The following is a 15,966-nucleotide window of genomic DNA, read 5'->3' on the forward strand; positions in this document are numbered from 1 at the left end:
TTAAATAAAAAAACGGAATTGTGAGTATTCTGAGGTAGCGATTACATCCCAGCAGCCACAGCGTCTTCACAGTGCTTAGCACATCTCACACGCTCATTAAATAACTGTTCAGCGAAGACACGTCTCGGCGCCAAGGTTTGCGGCAGTCGAGGATAAGCCACGTGGCTATATTTACCTTTTAAGATCACGTGATCCCGAGCCCAACCCGGGCATTTCCTTGCCCGCAGGGATTTCAGAATAGGAAATGTGATTGGGTATCTTTTGGACACGTGGTTCCTCCTTTTTTTCCCTTACACTGGGGAAAAGCGGCCCAGCCCCCGACCCACCTCCGCACCTTCCAGGCTCTGACCCCGCCCCCTCGCGCGTCGGCGTGAGCCGGCGCAGGCGCAGGCGCAGTGGTCGGTAATGGTTGCTCCAGCCCACGTCAGGGTGAGGTGGCGGCGACGGCTCCTCGCGCGGCTTCCTGGGTCCTCGGTGCGCAGTTCTCCATGGTCAGAATCCGGCGGGAAGGAAAGAGTGGGCGGGCCGAGTGTGAGAAAATAGCGAGCTCACGTGGGTATGACGTTGGGGTCCACCTTCCTGCGGTGCGCGTGCCTGTGGGTGTGTCGGCCCCACACGCGCCCCTTCGTCCCCAGCCCCATAACGGTTTCCGGTGGGGAGCTGCTCCAGGGCTGCCATCCCGGAAAGGGACGAGGGGGCCGGGAAGCTAGGGTGCGGGGAGCCAAACTGGCGCGAGGAGAGAGGCGAGTGGATGTTGGGCGAGCCATGGGCTTCTGCGCGCAAAGTCCCCATTTTCGAAGAGGGGAAACAGAAGGTGAAGGGATTTGTAGCTCTGACCTCCGGTTGGAATGCTCCCCCTTTTCCCGCCTGGTGCTTGCCTGTTCATCGCTCGGGACCTAGTTGGGGGTCACCTCAAGAAGTTTCTTGAGTCTTGCCCTTCTTCGCCCCCAAAGTGCAGTTGCGCAGTCACCTCACCGGGCTTCTATAGATCATTAAAGGGAGTTCAGAACTGGACGGACTGGCGTTGGTTACTGGTCGGGTCACCCCAGGTGACCTTGGGCTAGTCACATAAAATCTCCAAGCTTCAGGATCTTCATCTTTCAAAAGAAATAATAGTGTGCAGATCATAGGGTTGTGGGAATTAGGTGAGCCAACGCCTTGTAAAATGCTTCCTACAGTGCTTGTTCTATAGTAAATGTTCCATAAATAACTATTTTCCCAAGGGGAAGGAGAGGCAAGGATACTCTTTATTTTCTTTAGAAAGGCTTTATTCTTCAGGTAAGACTTGGCTTTTGTAATCTTCTGAAAAAAGAAACAGATACACAAAAAGGAATGTAGCTCTGGAAGAGACCCATGCGAGTCTAGTTGAAGTATTCAGTAGAGGACAGAGTTTTAGCCAAGTGGTCATGGCTGACATTTGCTTACTGTGTGCCAGGCACTGTGCTAGGAGTTTCAGATGCATCCCTACCATTCTTAATCTTCCTAAAAACCCAGTGAGGTAGCTACTGGTATCCTCATCCAAAGGGACTGAAGATTAATCACTTGCCCAAATTCACATAACTAGTAAGTAGCAAGACAGGGAGGGAAATCCAGGTCTGTCTATATCCTAAGAGTTTCAGTCCTTGCTATAGCCCTTTTCTAATAGAGGAAACAGACACACACTCACTCTCCTTTCTTGGATGAGATTAACTCATCCAAAATAAATTTCACAAAGTGGAATTTATCTGTTTAGTGACATAAAGATTAAATAAAAAATCTGGATCTGAGCACCATCTGGAATCCCAAAAAGGATAATATATCTGGAATTAACTATTTCAATTAACCGATAACTTATACCCCATTCCTAGGAGCAGGGTAACCAGTTCATCCTGATTTTAGCACTGAAAGTCCTGCAACCCAGGAAATCCCCTCAGTACTGGGCAATCTGGGACAGTCAGTACCCTACCTAGGAGTGTTGAATTTCCTATTGGTCCTTAATGGATCCTCTCAGGAAAAGTTTGGTATTCACTGACTGAGACTGACCCTTATGCATGGCCAAGCACTTCTTACTGGGTTAAGTCATCAAGTGAGCTGATAATGTGTTGTGAAATACTTTGCATAGTGTTTGGGATACAGGGTGCTCAGTAAATGTTATTATTTAAGGGAGAGCTAAAAGATAGATAATTTATGACAGTATAAAAGAAGGAATATAAGTTAGTGGGAAATTGGTTTTGAGTGTTATGTACTTGTTTGCCTTTGTGACTTCTACTTACTAAAACTGTGATAGCAGAGCAGAGCCATAAAAGTAGTTAAGGAAGGTCATGCCCACAGCTACATGCAGCTACAGCTAGAAGGCTGTAACTGGGGCAGTGACAAACTGATAGCACCCACTAGTCAGTTTGTTATTCCAACAGAGGACACTTATAGTGGGTTAGGAACTGCCATGCTGGTAAAAAGCAAAAGATGTAAAGTGAGGAGATGTGAGATCTTTGCAGAGTTTGTCTTGGGACAAATTTTGGGGGAGGAATTCCACCTCAGGAGGAACTATGAACAAAATGAACATTCCTAAGGTCCTGAAGACTTGGTTTCATGAATCATGCCGGCATTAGGAGGTCGAGTCTGCCTCCCTCCCTGGCAACCTAACCTGCTCTCCAGGGCCTGCTGCAGCTTAACCATTCCTGGTATCCTTGGCCAGTTTTACTGCTGGCTTCTAATTCAGGCTTCTTTCTAAGCATAAGCCTCAGACAAATAGGAGGCAGTTGTTCAAAAAGAAAAGAACTGGGAGGAAAGTATTGGATCTAGGCCTGGCTCTGAAACTATGTTGTTATGGCCTTCAGTAAGTCTGTATCTTAGTTTCGCCCAAAATAAAATGAGGGGGATGCATTTAAATTGCTCTCATTCTGTCTCATCTCATGCATGAATCTGTGACATTCTGTGGTAGAGAGTAAGGATGGGAAATAGCACATTTTCTGTGAGCCACTTGAAGCCAAGAGCTTGTATCTTTGTCGCCTTAGTACCTTAATATAGTATCTGTAACTGATATAGTAACCCCTGATGAAATTTGGGGATGAGAATAGCTTGAGATCCGAAAGACCCAGATCTGAATACAATTACTGGTACTGACTTTTGGTAAATGAGCAAATCTGATTCAAAACACCTTAAGATCCTCTGCAAAAAAGCTGAAATGAGATTTACAACAACCGTACACCTCTTCAGAATAAGCGGCTATGGGAAAACAAACAGTTGTGCAGATGAAAAGAACTCTGTTGGTTTCAAGATCCTGGATTATCCCTGTTAACTAGAATTTACTTCCTAGGCAGGTGCAGGATGAACATGTATTCCTTGCCCTAATTTTAGACAAAAGACTAGCTAGAAAAGGCTATGACTCTTTCATCCGCTTTACTTTTTAATGAGATTGTGCTGAAAGCTTTAGCCTGGTACAGGCTTGCTGCCTTACTTGGCAGAAACAAATCAGTTTAAGAGCCCACATGTTTCCTCTCTACAGACCAGGTTCAAGGCAAATGTCTCATTCTGGCAGCTGAAATCCAGCAGAAATCCTCAGAGAACTGTGTCATAAAGCCCATTCTCTTTTACTGATTAAAAAAATATAAACCTACAGCCCACATACCCAGTGTGCTATTAAAAATATTCCTTTATTCCTTCATTCATAAAAAATTCACTCATACCATTACTCATCTTAAAAAAATATATCAAAATGTTTCAGTTAGAGACACTTAACCATTTGTAATTATAAATGAAGTCGTTTTCTTCTCCCCTCACCCCCCACCTTAGTGAGATTCCTGGGTTAGCTAGCACTCCAGAGACTGTTCTGGCCTACATTATTTCCCAAGCTGTTTCTTCTGCCTGGTGAGATAAAGAGCAAGTGAGGGCAGTTTTTCCCTATCCAGAGCAGCCACTGCTTTGAAAAAGTCTTTCTTCAGGGTCAAATCTCATCAGTCACACTCAAACCTGCCCAGTTCAGAGAGGGGCTGGAGAAAGATGTCAGTTTGCTGCCCTCTACAGGCTGCATTCAGTGAGCTTTGATTAGGTAGAGGAAGAAGGGAGGAATCCTTACCACAGATCTGAAAAGAAAGGAAACAAGTTAATGCTGAATAAGCCCAGAGTGGGTGGGGGTAATGGTTGTGAACATCAGCCTATCATTCAAAAAAACACAGCATCTGGGGCGTGTAAAGATGGCCACCACATCTAGTTAAGTGAAAACAGGATATGATAAAACATGAACAACCTTGATTCAATTTTTGTAAAAAAAGATTTGGTTATACCAGAATGTTAAACTTTTGGTTATCTTGGTGATGGGATAATGGGTGGTTTGTATTATATTCTTTTTACTTGGTCATTTTTTAAAAAGATTTTATTTATTAGAGAGAGAGCACAGCAGGGGGAGTGGCAGACAGAGGGAGAAATAGGCTCCCTGCTGAGAAAGGACTCAAGTCCCAGGACCCTAAGACCACAACCTAGCTAAAGGCAGCCACTTAACCAACTGAGCCACCTAGGCATCCCTTATCTGTATCATCTTGATGTTGTACAATAAATATGTAGTATTCTGGTAGTAAGAACCTAGTTTACGGGCACCTGGGTGGCTCAGTGGGTTAAGCCTCCACCTTCAGCTCAGGTCATGATCCCAGGGTCCTATGATCAAGCCCTGCATCGAGCTCTCTGCTCAGCAGGGAGCCCTGCCTGCCTCTCTGCCTACTTGTGATTTCTGTCTCTGTTAAATAAATAAATAAATAATAAAATCTTAAGAAGAAGAACCTAGTTTAAAAAAATGTATTAAAAAGCCGGCAGCTGGGGAGGGGGGGTGCACCCTGGTGGCCGGTGGCTCAGATGGCTAAGTATCTGCCTTCAGTTCAGGTCACAATCTCCAGATCTTGGGATTGAGCCCCACATTTGGCTCCTAGCTTAGCAGGGAGTCTGCTTCTCCTCTCCCTCTGCTTCTCCACCTGCTTGTGCTCTCTCTTCTGCCCTCTCAAATGAATAAATAAAATATTTTAAAATAAAAGTTGGGGGGGGGTGCCTGGGTGGCTCAGTGGGTTAAAGCCTCTGTCTTTGGCTCAGGTCATGATCCTAGGGCCCTGGGATCAAGCCCGACATTGGGCTCTCTGCTCGGCAGGGACCCTGCTTCTCTTCCTCTCTCTCTGCCTGCCTCTCTGCCTACTTGTGATCTCTGCCTGTCATAAAGTAAATAAAATAAAAATAAAGTAAAAATCTTTTTAAAAAAAAAAAGTGTGTGTTGGGGAGCCTGGGTGGTTCAGTTGGTTGAGCTTCCAGCTATTGATCTGGGCTTAGGTCTTGATCTCAGGCTTGTGGGTTCAAGGCCCATACTGGGCTCTGCTCTGGGGTGGGGGCTACTACTTTAAAAAGTTTGTATGCTAAGGGGGCTTCTTTGGGGCTAGTAATGTTCTGTTCCTTGATCTAGATGCTATATGTCTTCATCAAACTGTCTACTTATAATACATGCTCTTCTCTGTATGTATAGTATACTTCAGTTAAAATTGTTTTTGAGGGGCGCCTGGGTGGCTCAGTGGGTTAAAGCCTCTGCCTTCAGCTCAGGTCATGATCCCAGGGTCCTGGGATCGAGCCCCGCATCAGGCTCTCTGCTCAGCAGGGAGACTGCTTCGTCCTCCTCTCTCTCTCTCTCTGTGTGCCTCTCTGCCTACTTGTGATCTCTGTCTGTCAAATAAATAAAATCTTTTAAAAAAAAATCGTTTGTGAAAAGTGCTTATACAGGAACTCATTCACTGGTGGGGCAAAATGGGGCAGCCAGTTTGGAAGGTAGTTTGGCAGCTGTATACAAAACTAAACATACTTTTATCATACGATTCAGCAGTCTTGCTTCTTGGTATCTACCCGAATGAGTTGAAAACTTATGCCCAGCAACTTAATACATAATTGCCAAACACTTGGAAACAACCAAGATGTCAGTAGGTGAATGATAAATACTGTGTGAGTGCCCAGGGCAAAGGGACATGTTGGACTCTGTACTTTCTGCTCAACTTGGCTGTGAACCTAAAACTACTCCAAAAATTAAAGTCTTCTTTTTCCTTTTAAAGATTTTATTTATTTGTGGGGCGCCTAGGTGGCTCAGTGGGTTAAGCCTCTGCCTTCGGCTCAGGACATGATCTTGGGGTCCTGGGATTGAGCCCCGTATCAGGCTCTCCGCTCAGCAGGGAGCCTGCTTCCCCCCTCTCTCTGCCTGCCTCTCTGCCTACTTGTGATCTCTCTCTGTCAAATAAATAAATAAAATCTTAAAAAAGATTTTATTTATTTGTGAGAGCAAGAGCACACAAGCAGGGGGAGTGGCAGGCAGAGAGAGAGCGGACTCCCCGCTGAGCAAGAAGCCCAACAAGGGATTCGATCCGAGGACCCCCCAGGGGTCCAAAGGCAGCTTCTTTTCTTTTTCTTTTTTTTTTTTTTTTTTAAGATTTTATTTTACTTATTTGACAGAGAAAGATTACAAGCAGGCAGAGAGGCAGGCAGAGAGAGAGAGGAGGAAGCAGGCTCCCTGCCGAGTAGAGAGCCCGATGCGGGACTCGATCCCAGGACCCTGAGATCATGACCTGAGCCGAAGGCAGCGGCTTAACCCACTGAGCCACCCAGGCATCCCAAAGTCTTTTTTTTTTTTTTTTAAGTGGTTGTACTTCTCTAGCAATATACTAAAAACTGTTGAAGTGTACAAATTAAATGAGTAAACTGGTTTGTGAACTATATCTCAACAAGGCTTGAGTGGTTGTATTCATAGATTAAAATGGATATGAAGTACAACACATGCTACAATAGGGATTAATCTTCAAACTGTTATGCCATGTGGAGAAGCCAGACACAAAAGGCCACAGATTATATGAAATGTCTAGAACAGGCAGAAATAGATTAGATGTTGCCAGGGACTGGGGAATGGTGGTGGGGTTGGGAATGGGGAGTGACCGCTAATGGGTACAATGTTTCTTCTTGGGATGATGATATTCTGGAATTAGACAGTGGGGAGTAATGAACAACTTTGTGAGTGTACTGTAAGACAACTTTGAAAGAGTGAACTTTATGGTAAGTGAATTATGTCTCAATAAAGCTGGTATCTTTTTAAAACAAGGGAAAGAAAGCAATGGCAGATTTTGAAAGATTATCTGGGTGGCTCAGTCAGTCAACTCTTGATTTCAGCTCAGGTCATGATCTCGGAGCTGTGAGATTGAGCCCTGCCTCTGCTGGAGCCAGGCGTGGAGCCTGCTTAAGATTCTCTCTCCCTCTAATTAATTAGTTAACTAATTAACTAATTAGATGGATTAGATAGAGACAGCACATACGGCAGAACTAAAAATCATAGTCTTTCGGGCGCCTGGGTGGCTCAGTGGGTTAAGCCGCTGCCTTCGGCTCAGGTCATGATCTCAGGGTCCTGGGATCGAGGCCCGCATCGGGCTCTCTGCTCGGCAGGGAGCCTGCTTCCTCCTCTCTCTCTGCCTGCCTCTCTGCCTGCTTGTGATCTCTCTCTGTCAAATAAATAAATAAAATCTTTAAAAAAAAAAAAAAATCATAGTCTTTCAAACACTATAGCTTAATGCACATTAAAAAAATTAGTTTTAGGGACGCCTGGGTGGCTCAGTTGGTTAAGCAGCTGCCTTCAGCTCAGGTCATGATCCCAGCGTCCTGGGATCGAGTCCCACATCGGGCTCCTTGCTCGGCAGGGAGCCTGCTTCTCCCTCTGCCTCTGTCTGCCTGTGCTCGCGCTCTCTCTCCCTCTCTCTCTGACAAATAAATAAATAAAATCTTTTAAAAAAAAAATTAGTTTTAAATAAGGGGCGCACAGGGGGCTCAGCTGGTTCAGCGACCAACTCTTGATTTTGGCTCAGGTCAGGATCTCCGGGTCAAGGGACTGAACTGGGAGTGGGGCTCCACCCATGCTCAGTGGAGAGTCTGCCTCTCTCTCTCTCCCTCCCCCTTTGCCCCCCACCCCAGCTCACACTTTTTCTCTCTCTAAAATAAGTAAATAAATCTTTGGGGTGCCTGGGTGGCTCAGCAGGTTAAAGCCTCTGCCTTCGGCTCAGGTCATGGTCCCAGGGTCCTGGGATTGGCCCTGGGTCGGGATCTCTGCTCGGCAGGGAGCCTGCTTCCTCCTCTCTCTCTGCCTGCCTCTCTGCCTACTTGTGATTTCTGTCAAATAAATGAATAAAATCTTTAAAAAAATTTTTTTTTCAATTAATGGGACACCTGGGATGGCTCAGTTCATTGGGTGCAGACTCTTGCTTTCGGCTCAGATTATCTCAGGGTTGTGAGATCAAGCCCCAAGTCCTGCTGTACGCTCAGCGGGGAATCTGCTTGAGATTCTCCCTCTCCATCAGCCCCTCCTCCTGGATCGCATGCCGGCTCCCTCTCTTCTCTCTCTCAGATAAATAAATAAAAATCTTCTGAAAATAAATAAAAATTTATAATAAATAAATGAATGAAATAAAAAATAAAAAACAAATTTGTTTTAATTAAGAATAGCCACACATTAAGAAGCCTAGAACTTCCGGGGCGCCTGGGTGGCTCAGTGGGTTAAGCCTTTGCCTTCAGCTTGGGTCATGATCTCAGGGTCCTGGGATCTGGTTCTCTGCTCAGCGGGGAGCCTGCTTCCCCCACTTCTCTGCCTGCCTCTCTGCCTACTTGTGATCTCTGTCTGTCAAATGAATAAAATCTTTAAAAAAAGCCTAGAACTTTGTGTATTTTGTTAGTGCTCTCAGTTGAATGGGAATTGGAAACTTATCTAAGAAAGCATTTACCTTTAATAGCAGGATTAGAGTGAAAGTCTGTTTCTGGCTCAGGAGCATCAGGCTCTGGTCAGTGTGGGTCTATCAAAGGCAGCAACTCTCCACAAGGAGAATCTAGTTTCAGACATGCCAAGTCGTCCGACCGTGTGGGCCCAATGTTAAGTATCGCGATTGGAAGCTTCTTCTCTCGGGCAGTGAGGATAAACCTGTAGCCGGAGTACACCTTACAACAAGAAGACACAGGTGAGAACTCTCGATGCAGGAAGAAATAAACCAAATAGGGAGCCTCTCTGGAGGTCTCCATCCCAAGTCAGATACCTGCAAGGACGATCCCACCACCAAGAGGGAGTCGGCTTCTTTTACACGCCTGCGCACAAAGTCAACCTTGTCAGGGTTCACTGTGTCCCCAAAGAAAACGACGTCTGGTTTCAGAGGGCCTCCACATTGAGCACAGGATGGGACCTGAAAGCTCTGCACCTGCTCCTCTGTGAGAAAGACGTCGCCATCAGGAGCCAGGCCATGGGCCTCAGCACTCCAGGTGGGGTTCAGGGCTTCAAAACGCTGCTGCAACGCTCTGCGGGGAATCTTTTCACCACAGTCCAAGCAAAGGACCCTGAAACCAAAGAAGCTGACTCAATGGTTGGTTCTAAGGAGGCAGGAAGCTGCCAAAGATGTCTCATCTCCAACCATTTTTAACTCCTCCAACAGTGCTTGCCATTCCCAACATGGAATCTTTTCCCCATGTTAGGAATACCTTCTCGTGACCTCTAAGTACCACCATTTCTCACTTTCCTTCTACTACCACCATTTCTCACTTTCCTTCTACTGAACAAGGAGTGTACATCTATTTTCCTTAATCAGACTCCTTGCTTACCCTGTCGGCTCATTTTTCTATCCTTAGACAACTGCAGATGACTTCCTTAGTGCCCACACCCATGCTTTTCCCTCCCCTCTGTCTCCTTCTCTGGGGTGATGGTCACTGTCTATCACCGTCTCTTTAAAACACTTTTCCCCTGGTGTCTTTACCAGACACTTTACCCAGTGTCTTCTGTTTCTCTCTTTTTTTTTTTAGATTTTATTTATTTATTTGACAGAGAGAGAAAACATAAGTAGGCGGGGGGTGGGGGTGGGGAGCAGGCTCCCTGCTGAGCAGAGCCTGATGCGGGGCTCAATCCCAGGACCCTGAGATCATGACCTAAGCCAAAGGCAGAGGCTTAACCCACTGAGCTACCCAGGCGCCCCTTCTCTCTTCTCTTACCTCTCTAATCATGAGCTCAACGAGAACTTTGAGTCCTTTGACCACTGTGCTATGCCCGCCACTAGAACAGTGCCTACAGACAGTGGGCATTCTCTAAATAGCTGCTAAAAGAAAAAACAAAAGGCGGTTTAGTTGGTTTCTTCTCTACTCCTCAATCTTCCGGCCAGTTTTCTTCTACCTTCTCCACCCTGGGGACTCTAGATTTTCACTGCCACGATGCCTCTGTGCTGACAGTCCTCTCCCCGTACAGGACTCCACTCCTGGTCTCTCTCCCAAACTCCAAATCACGTTGACTGTCCTGTCCAGCTTACCTCTGTCTTCACCCACCTACCCCAACTTCTCCAACACTGTCCCTTCTCCAGTTACTTGGGCGGGAACCCTTGTTAAAACTTGTTACTCATTTTGCTCCTTTTTATCTAGTCAGCCTTCAGATTATGTTGATTATTTTACTTAAAAGGCCCCCTATGAGGGGCACCTGGCTGGCTCAGTTGGTGGAGCATGTGATTCTTGGTCTCAGGGTTCTGAGTTCAAGCCCCACCTTGGGTATAGAGATTATGTAAAAAAATACAATCTTAAAAAAAAAAAAAAAAAAAAAAAAGGGTGCCTGGATGGCGTAGTCAGTTTAGCATCTGACTCTTGGTTTTGGCTCAGGTCATGATCTCAGGGTTGTGATATCAAGGACCATGTTGGGCTCCACGGTCAGTGGGAAGTCTGCTTGAGATTTTCTCCCTCTTCCGCCCCCAACTGGTGTACACACACACACACACACACACACACTCCCTCAAATAAATAAATAAATATTTAAAAAACAACTAAAGGCCCCCTACGAAATGACAAGAAGTCTTGGATTTGTTTTAAAACATTTTAAGAGATAAGGAGAGAGAGGGTAAAGTAGACATGATAAAATCTTTACATCTGAGTGATGGTACATGGGAGTTCATTATGCTACTTTCCTTTTAGGGACATTTGAAATCTTTATCATGCAAAGAAAGTTTTAATGGACCATGGCCATCATTAGCTCTCGAATTCCCCTGATACCACCTGGGTCTAGGTCCTTTGGGCTGACCTCCCTGAGTCACTCCTTCTAATTCTGTGTGGCTTTCCTCAAATGCTATTTTTATCATACTGCTTTCTTGCTCAGAAACCACTAATATTCCCCTTTGGTCTCTCACGACAGACCCAAATTGCACTGCACTATTTTCAGATGCACCCATGATTTGAGTCTAGCCTTCCCAGACAATCTGATTTCATAGTAACTCTCCACATAGGCCAAGCCAGACTCCTCTGGGCTCTGCAAGTCCTCTTCATTTAGAAAGCCCTCTCCCTTCTTTTGCCTAGTCAGAACTGAGCTAGGCTTGGGGCGCCTGGGTGGCTCAGTGGATTAAGCTGCTGCCTTCGGCTCAGGTCATGATCTCAGTGTCCTGGGATTGAGCCCTGCATCAGGCTCTCTGCTCAGCAGGGAGCCTGCTTCCCCTTCTCTCTCTGCCTGACTCTCTGCCTACTTGTGATCTCGTTCTCTCTGTCAAATAAATAAAATCTTTTAAAAAAGAAAAAAAAAAAAAAAGAAGAACTGAGCTAGGCTTAAGCCCCATCTTTCCCATAAAAGCCAAAAAGTTACTCCAAACTTTCCTAAATCTGTTTCTCTGAACGTACAAAACATGCCTATCAAGGACCACATAATTTAATAATTGTGTGGAGTTGTTTATTAAACATGTTATTTTTGGATCCCTCCCCCAACCCCAAAAAGATCACAAAGTTCTCGTATATAAAGTAGACCATGTTTTATACATTGGCTTTGACTCCTCCCTACCACCAAGTAGCACATGACATGTTGTGGGCGCCCAATAAATATTTTATGATTGGCAAGATCTCTGGGGCTAAAAAATAAGGAAATGGTTTCCAATTAGCTTCAAGTTATTGCCAGGGCTACATATCTTCCTTCCATCAGTATTACTGGGTTCTGACTATATGCCAGGCTGTGCTGTGTTCTACGTGTCTAGGCACCAGAGATCTACTGGCTTATAGCCTGTGTTGTTGGCACTTTGCTCATAGTCCCCGCAAGACACCCTATAGGCCACTTGCACACAGTTCCCTTGTAAACAACTTCCTGCATCTCTCTTAGGGTGTTCACTGGCCAAGGAAGCCTCCTCCAGAGTTGAAGAGTCAGTGTTAAGGACTTAATTCCCCTAAACTGACCCTCAACCAATGAGGGATGGGACATGATGGACAAATGCCCCAGCCTCCCTGACTTTCAGTGAGACAATTCTGAAGCTTGCTCTGGACAGAGGGTTCCTCAAAGGATTGAGGCTCAGTTCCCCAAAGCAGCAACCCATTCCTTAATTTACCCTTTTCTTGGCTTTTCTTCCCTACCCTGTTTCATTTCCCCACTGAATTTGTTCCTCTGTGAGTTTGCTGGGATCGACTCCAAAATAAACAGTTTGCTCCAAATCCTTTCCTCAAAGGCTAATGAAAACCACAGTGATCAAGTCAGCCAAAGTCTCTGCTCTTATGGAGCACACATTGCTGCATTCAAACTATTTGGAACTTCCTGCACCTGTGCATGCATCCGTGGAGTTCTGTCAGGCGCTGACTCCCTGCTTTCGTGTGCAAGGCATCCACATTTTGGGTCACCAACCAGTACAGCTTTCCAAGTCGCTCCCAATTGCTCAAAGCCCAATGTGCAGGGTTAGGCTGGAGGGAGGAGAATCGAGGCCAGCCTACAAAGTTTCTCGCCCAGTACCGCTGGCGGACTGGAGCACTCCGTAGAAAATCCCCGTGCTGAATGGGTTTCTTGTCAGTGCGGGCGTAGAGTCCCACCTTTTCTGACCTGTAGTCTGGGATCCCCGACTCGGTGGAGATTCCTGCCCCAGTCATCACTAGGAGTCTCTTGGAAAGAGTGATGAAGCGCTGTAACTCTTTGACCTTCTCAGGGTCCAGAGGAGGACTTGGTGGCACAAATAACCCAACGGATCCATGTGAGCACTGCTGGCTGACGTTCACCATCCAGCGGCTTTTTGCTGCCCTGAAAGTCAACCCAAAACTCATCCTCATTCTAGAGAGGAAAAAAACCTGATGTGAGAAACCGGGTTTTAAAAAGAAAAGCAACCAAAAAACCCAAAACAAACAAACAAAAACAACTACAAAAACTGAGGCAACCATCAACCAGTGAATGAATAAATAAAATGGGGCATATCTATTCAATGAAATGTTATTTACCTATAAGCATGAAGTTGTTTTTTTTAAGATTTTATTTATTTATTTGACAGGGAGAGAGGGAGCACAAGCAGCGGGAGCAGTGGGCAGAGGGAGAGGGAGAAGCAGGCTCTGTGATGTGCATGGAGCCCAAAACAGGACTCGATCTCAGGTTCCTGGGATCATGATTTGGGCAAAGGCCGAGGCTTAACTGACTGAACCACCCAGGCACCCCACGCATGTAGTTCTGATATATGTTACAACATGGATAAACATTAAAAACATTATGCTAAGTGTAAAAGTCAGCCAAAAAGGACAAATTCTGTACGATTCCATTTATATAACTTGTCCAAAGTACACAAATATATAGACAGTAAGTAAATTAGTAGTTGCCAGCGACTAGAAGGAAGAATGTATCAGAACCTTAGTGTTTCGGGGTACCTGGGTGGCTAAGTGGATTAAAGACTCTGCCTTCAGCTCAGGTCATGATCCCAGGGTCCTGGGGATCGAACCCCACATCCAGGCTCTCTGCTCAGCAAGGAGCCTGCTCCCCCTGCGTGCCCCCCTCCTCCCGGTCTCTGCCTGCCTCTCTGCCTACTTATGATCTCTGTCAAATAAATAAATAAATTAAATGATTTAGAAATAAATTTCTTGTAAGGGGTTCCTTAGTGCCTCAGTTAAGCATCTGCCTTTAGCTCAGATCATGATCCCAGCATCCTGGGATGGAGCTGTGGGTTGGACTCACTGCTTAGCAGGGGAATGTTTCTCCCTCTCCCTCTGCCCCTGCTCATGTGCTCGCTCTCTCTCTCTCTCGCTTACCATCTTTGTCAAGTAGATAAAAATCTTTTTTTAAAAATTTCTTATAGATTTCAAAATATTAATGGTCTACTCCCAATATATTTTTAAAATCCCTTAATAGCTCATTCTTATTCCATCTAGACTACATCTAAAGAGTCTCCATTGGAGGACTACCTTTATTTATTTTTTATTTTTATTTTTTTTAAAGATTTTATTTATTTATTTGACAGAGAGAGATTACAAGTAGGCAGAGAGGCAGGCAGAGAGAGAGAGGAGGAAGCAGGCTCCCTGCGGAGCAGAGAGCCGGACTCGGGACTCGATCCTAGGCCCCAGAGATCATGACCTGAGCTGAAGGCAGCGGCCCAACCCACCGAGCCACCCAGGCGCCCCCTTTATTTTTTTATTTTTTTTTTTTAAAGATTTTATTTTATTTATGTGAGAGAGAGAATGAGCGAGGAGAAGGTCAGAGAGCGAAGCAGACTCCCCATGGAGCTGGGAGCCTGATGTGGGACTCGATCCCGGGACTCCAGGATCACGCCCTGAGCCGGAGGCAGTCGTTTAACCAACTGCGCCACCCAGGCGTCCCTTTTTTAAAGATTTTATTTATTTATATGTCAGAGAGAGAGGGAGAGAGAGCGAGCGAGCACAGGCAGAGGCAGAGGGAGAAGCAGGCTCCCCGCCAAGCAAGGAGCCCGATGTGGGTGGGACTCGATCCCAGGAGGCTGGGATCATGACCCCAGCCGAAGGCAGCCGCTTAACCAACTGAGCCACCCAGGCGTCCCCGAGGACTATCTTTATAATTTTAGTTACTACCATCCCTTGGGAGACTGTGTGTTCCATAAACCTACTTACCATTTTCTAAATAAGTACTTCTTCATAAACTAAAGAGCACATTTCAGGGGTGCCTGGGTGGCTCAGTCTTGGGCGTCTGCCTTCCATTCCAGTCATGATCTCAAGGTCATGGGATCGAGCCCCAGGTCTCGCTCCCTGCTCAGCAAGAAGCCTGCTTTCCCTCTCCCACTCCCCCTGCTGTGTTCCTCCTCTCGCTGTCCCTCTCTCTACTAAAAAAAAAAAAAAAGTAACAAAGAGTGCACCTGGATTCTAGTTTGCTAGGTGTTGAAGTCGTTGCTCAGACATTTCAGACTTAGCTTTTATGGCTCCTTATTTATTAACTAAGCACATGCACATCTTTTATTCTATCTCTCCCATATTCTATTAGTGTACCCTCAATCGCAAACACCGCTCGCCAGTGGGACACAGCAGAATAGTGGGGTCTGGCAGGACGTTCTACCCCAACTTTCTAGCTGTAAAAACAAGGAACATTATCTTATGCCTGTCTTTTCAGATCCAGGTTCAGGACCCTGATTTCTCTAGACATTCCACCACAACACGTGAACTGCTAAACAAATCTGGTCTGGATTCCTGAGACCAAAGGGCTGGGGAAACCCCTCTGAAAACACGCTTTGTCAGAACTGCAGCTCCCTGCCAGGTTCCACCAAAGGGCAAAGAGTTAATACAGTGCCCCTTACAATATACCCCTTACAACAAACCCCTTCAAGAAACCCGAAGCTCAAAAAAAAAAAAAAAGAAAAGAAAAGAAAGAAACCCGAAGCTCACCCAGAATACACTCACCTTTCACAGCTTAAACGACACTTTACGACTGACTACTTTTGCATTTGGGGAAATGTAGTTCATGAAGAGGAAATGCTGCATAAAAACTACAAGTCCCACAATCCTCTGGGCTTCACAGTTTAGAGGCCCAGATTGTCTCCTAGCGCCACCTGTCTGCGTTTCAGGGTCAGGGGTTTTGAACCTTGGTTCGAGATGGGCGGCTGTCTTCTAAACTAACACAGTGTCCCTTTGAGAGAAATGGTTAGATTTTCCACACCGGAGTGCTAAGCGAAAGATAATACATCCAAACGGCACTAAGTTAGGAATTCATTCTTTTTTTTTTCCTTAAGATTTTACTTATTTATTTGACAG

At 45.7% G+C, this 15,966-nt stretch overlaps 1 protein-coding gene across 5 annotated transcripts; it reads right to left on the reverse strand.

The window, feature by feature from the left end:
- Nucleotides 1–414: 414 nt before the first annotated feature.
- Nucleotides 415–15,639, reverse strand: SIRT4 (sirtuin 4). Of its 5 annotated transcripts, none has more exons than XM_044244156.1 (5): nt 14,836–14,920; nt 12,548–13,045; nt 9,054–9,348; nt 8,748–8,958; nt 415–1,302 (listed from the first exon to the last, which is right to left on the reverse strand). In XM_044244156.1, exons 2-4 carry the CDS (start codon nt 13,042–13,044, stop codon nt 8,806–8,808), a joined length of 945 nt encoding a protein of 314 aa, XP_044100091.1. In that variant the 5' UTR covers nt 13,045; nt 14,836–14,920; the 3' UTR covers nt 415–1,302; nt 8,748–8,805. The 5 variants fall into 5 exon arrangements, with proteins under 5 accessions (XP_044100091.1, XP_044100089.1, XP_044100088.1 ...); XM_044244154.1 differs by lacking the exons at nt 415–1,302; nt 14,836–14,920 and adding exons at nt 3,614–4,061; nt 15,616–15,639; XM_044244153.1 differs by lacking the exon at nt 415–1,302 and adding an exon at nt 3,614–4,061.
- Nucleotides 15,640–15,966: the final 327 nt, after the last annotated feature.

This window comes from Neovison vison, chromosome 3 (assembly GCF_020171115.1).
Source record: "Neovison vison isolate M4711 chromosome 3, ASM_NN_V1, whole genome shotgun sequence".
NCBI lineage: Eukaryota > Metazoa > Chordata > Mammalia > Carnivora > Mustelidae > Neogale > Neogale vison.

Bases quoted from the DNA above. Each gene is read 5' to 3' on its own strand.
- SIRT4 (XM_044244156.1), bottom strand. From the start codon at position 13,044: ATGAGGATGAGTTTTGGGTTGACTTTCAGGGCAGCAAAAAGCCGCTGG. The intron at 9,349-12,547 runs GTGCAGGAAGTT...CTTTGGTTTCAG, and splicing joins CTCCACGGATGCATGCACAG to GGTCCTTTGCTTGGACTGTG. The intron at 8,959-9,053 runs GTATCTGACTTG...TCTTGTTGTAAG, and splicing joins TGGTGGGATCGTCCTTGCAG to GTGTACTCCGGCTACAGGTT.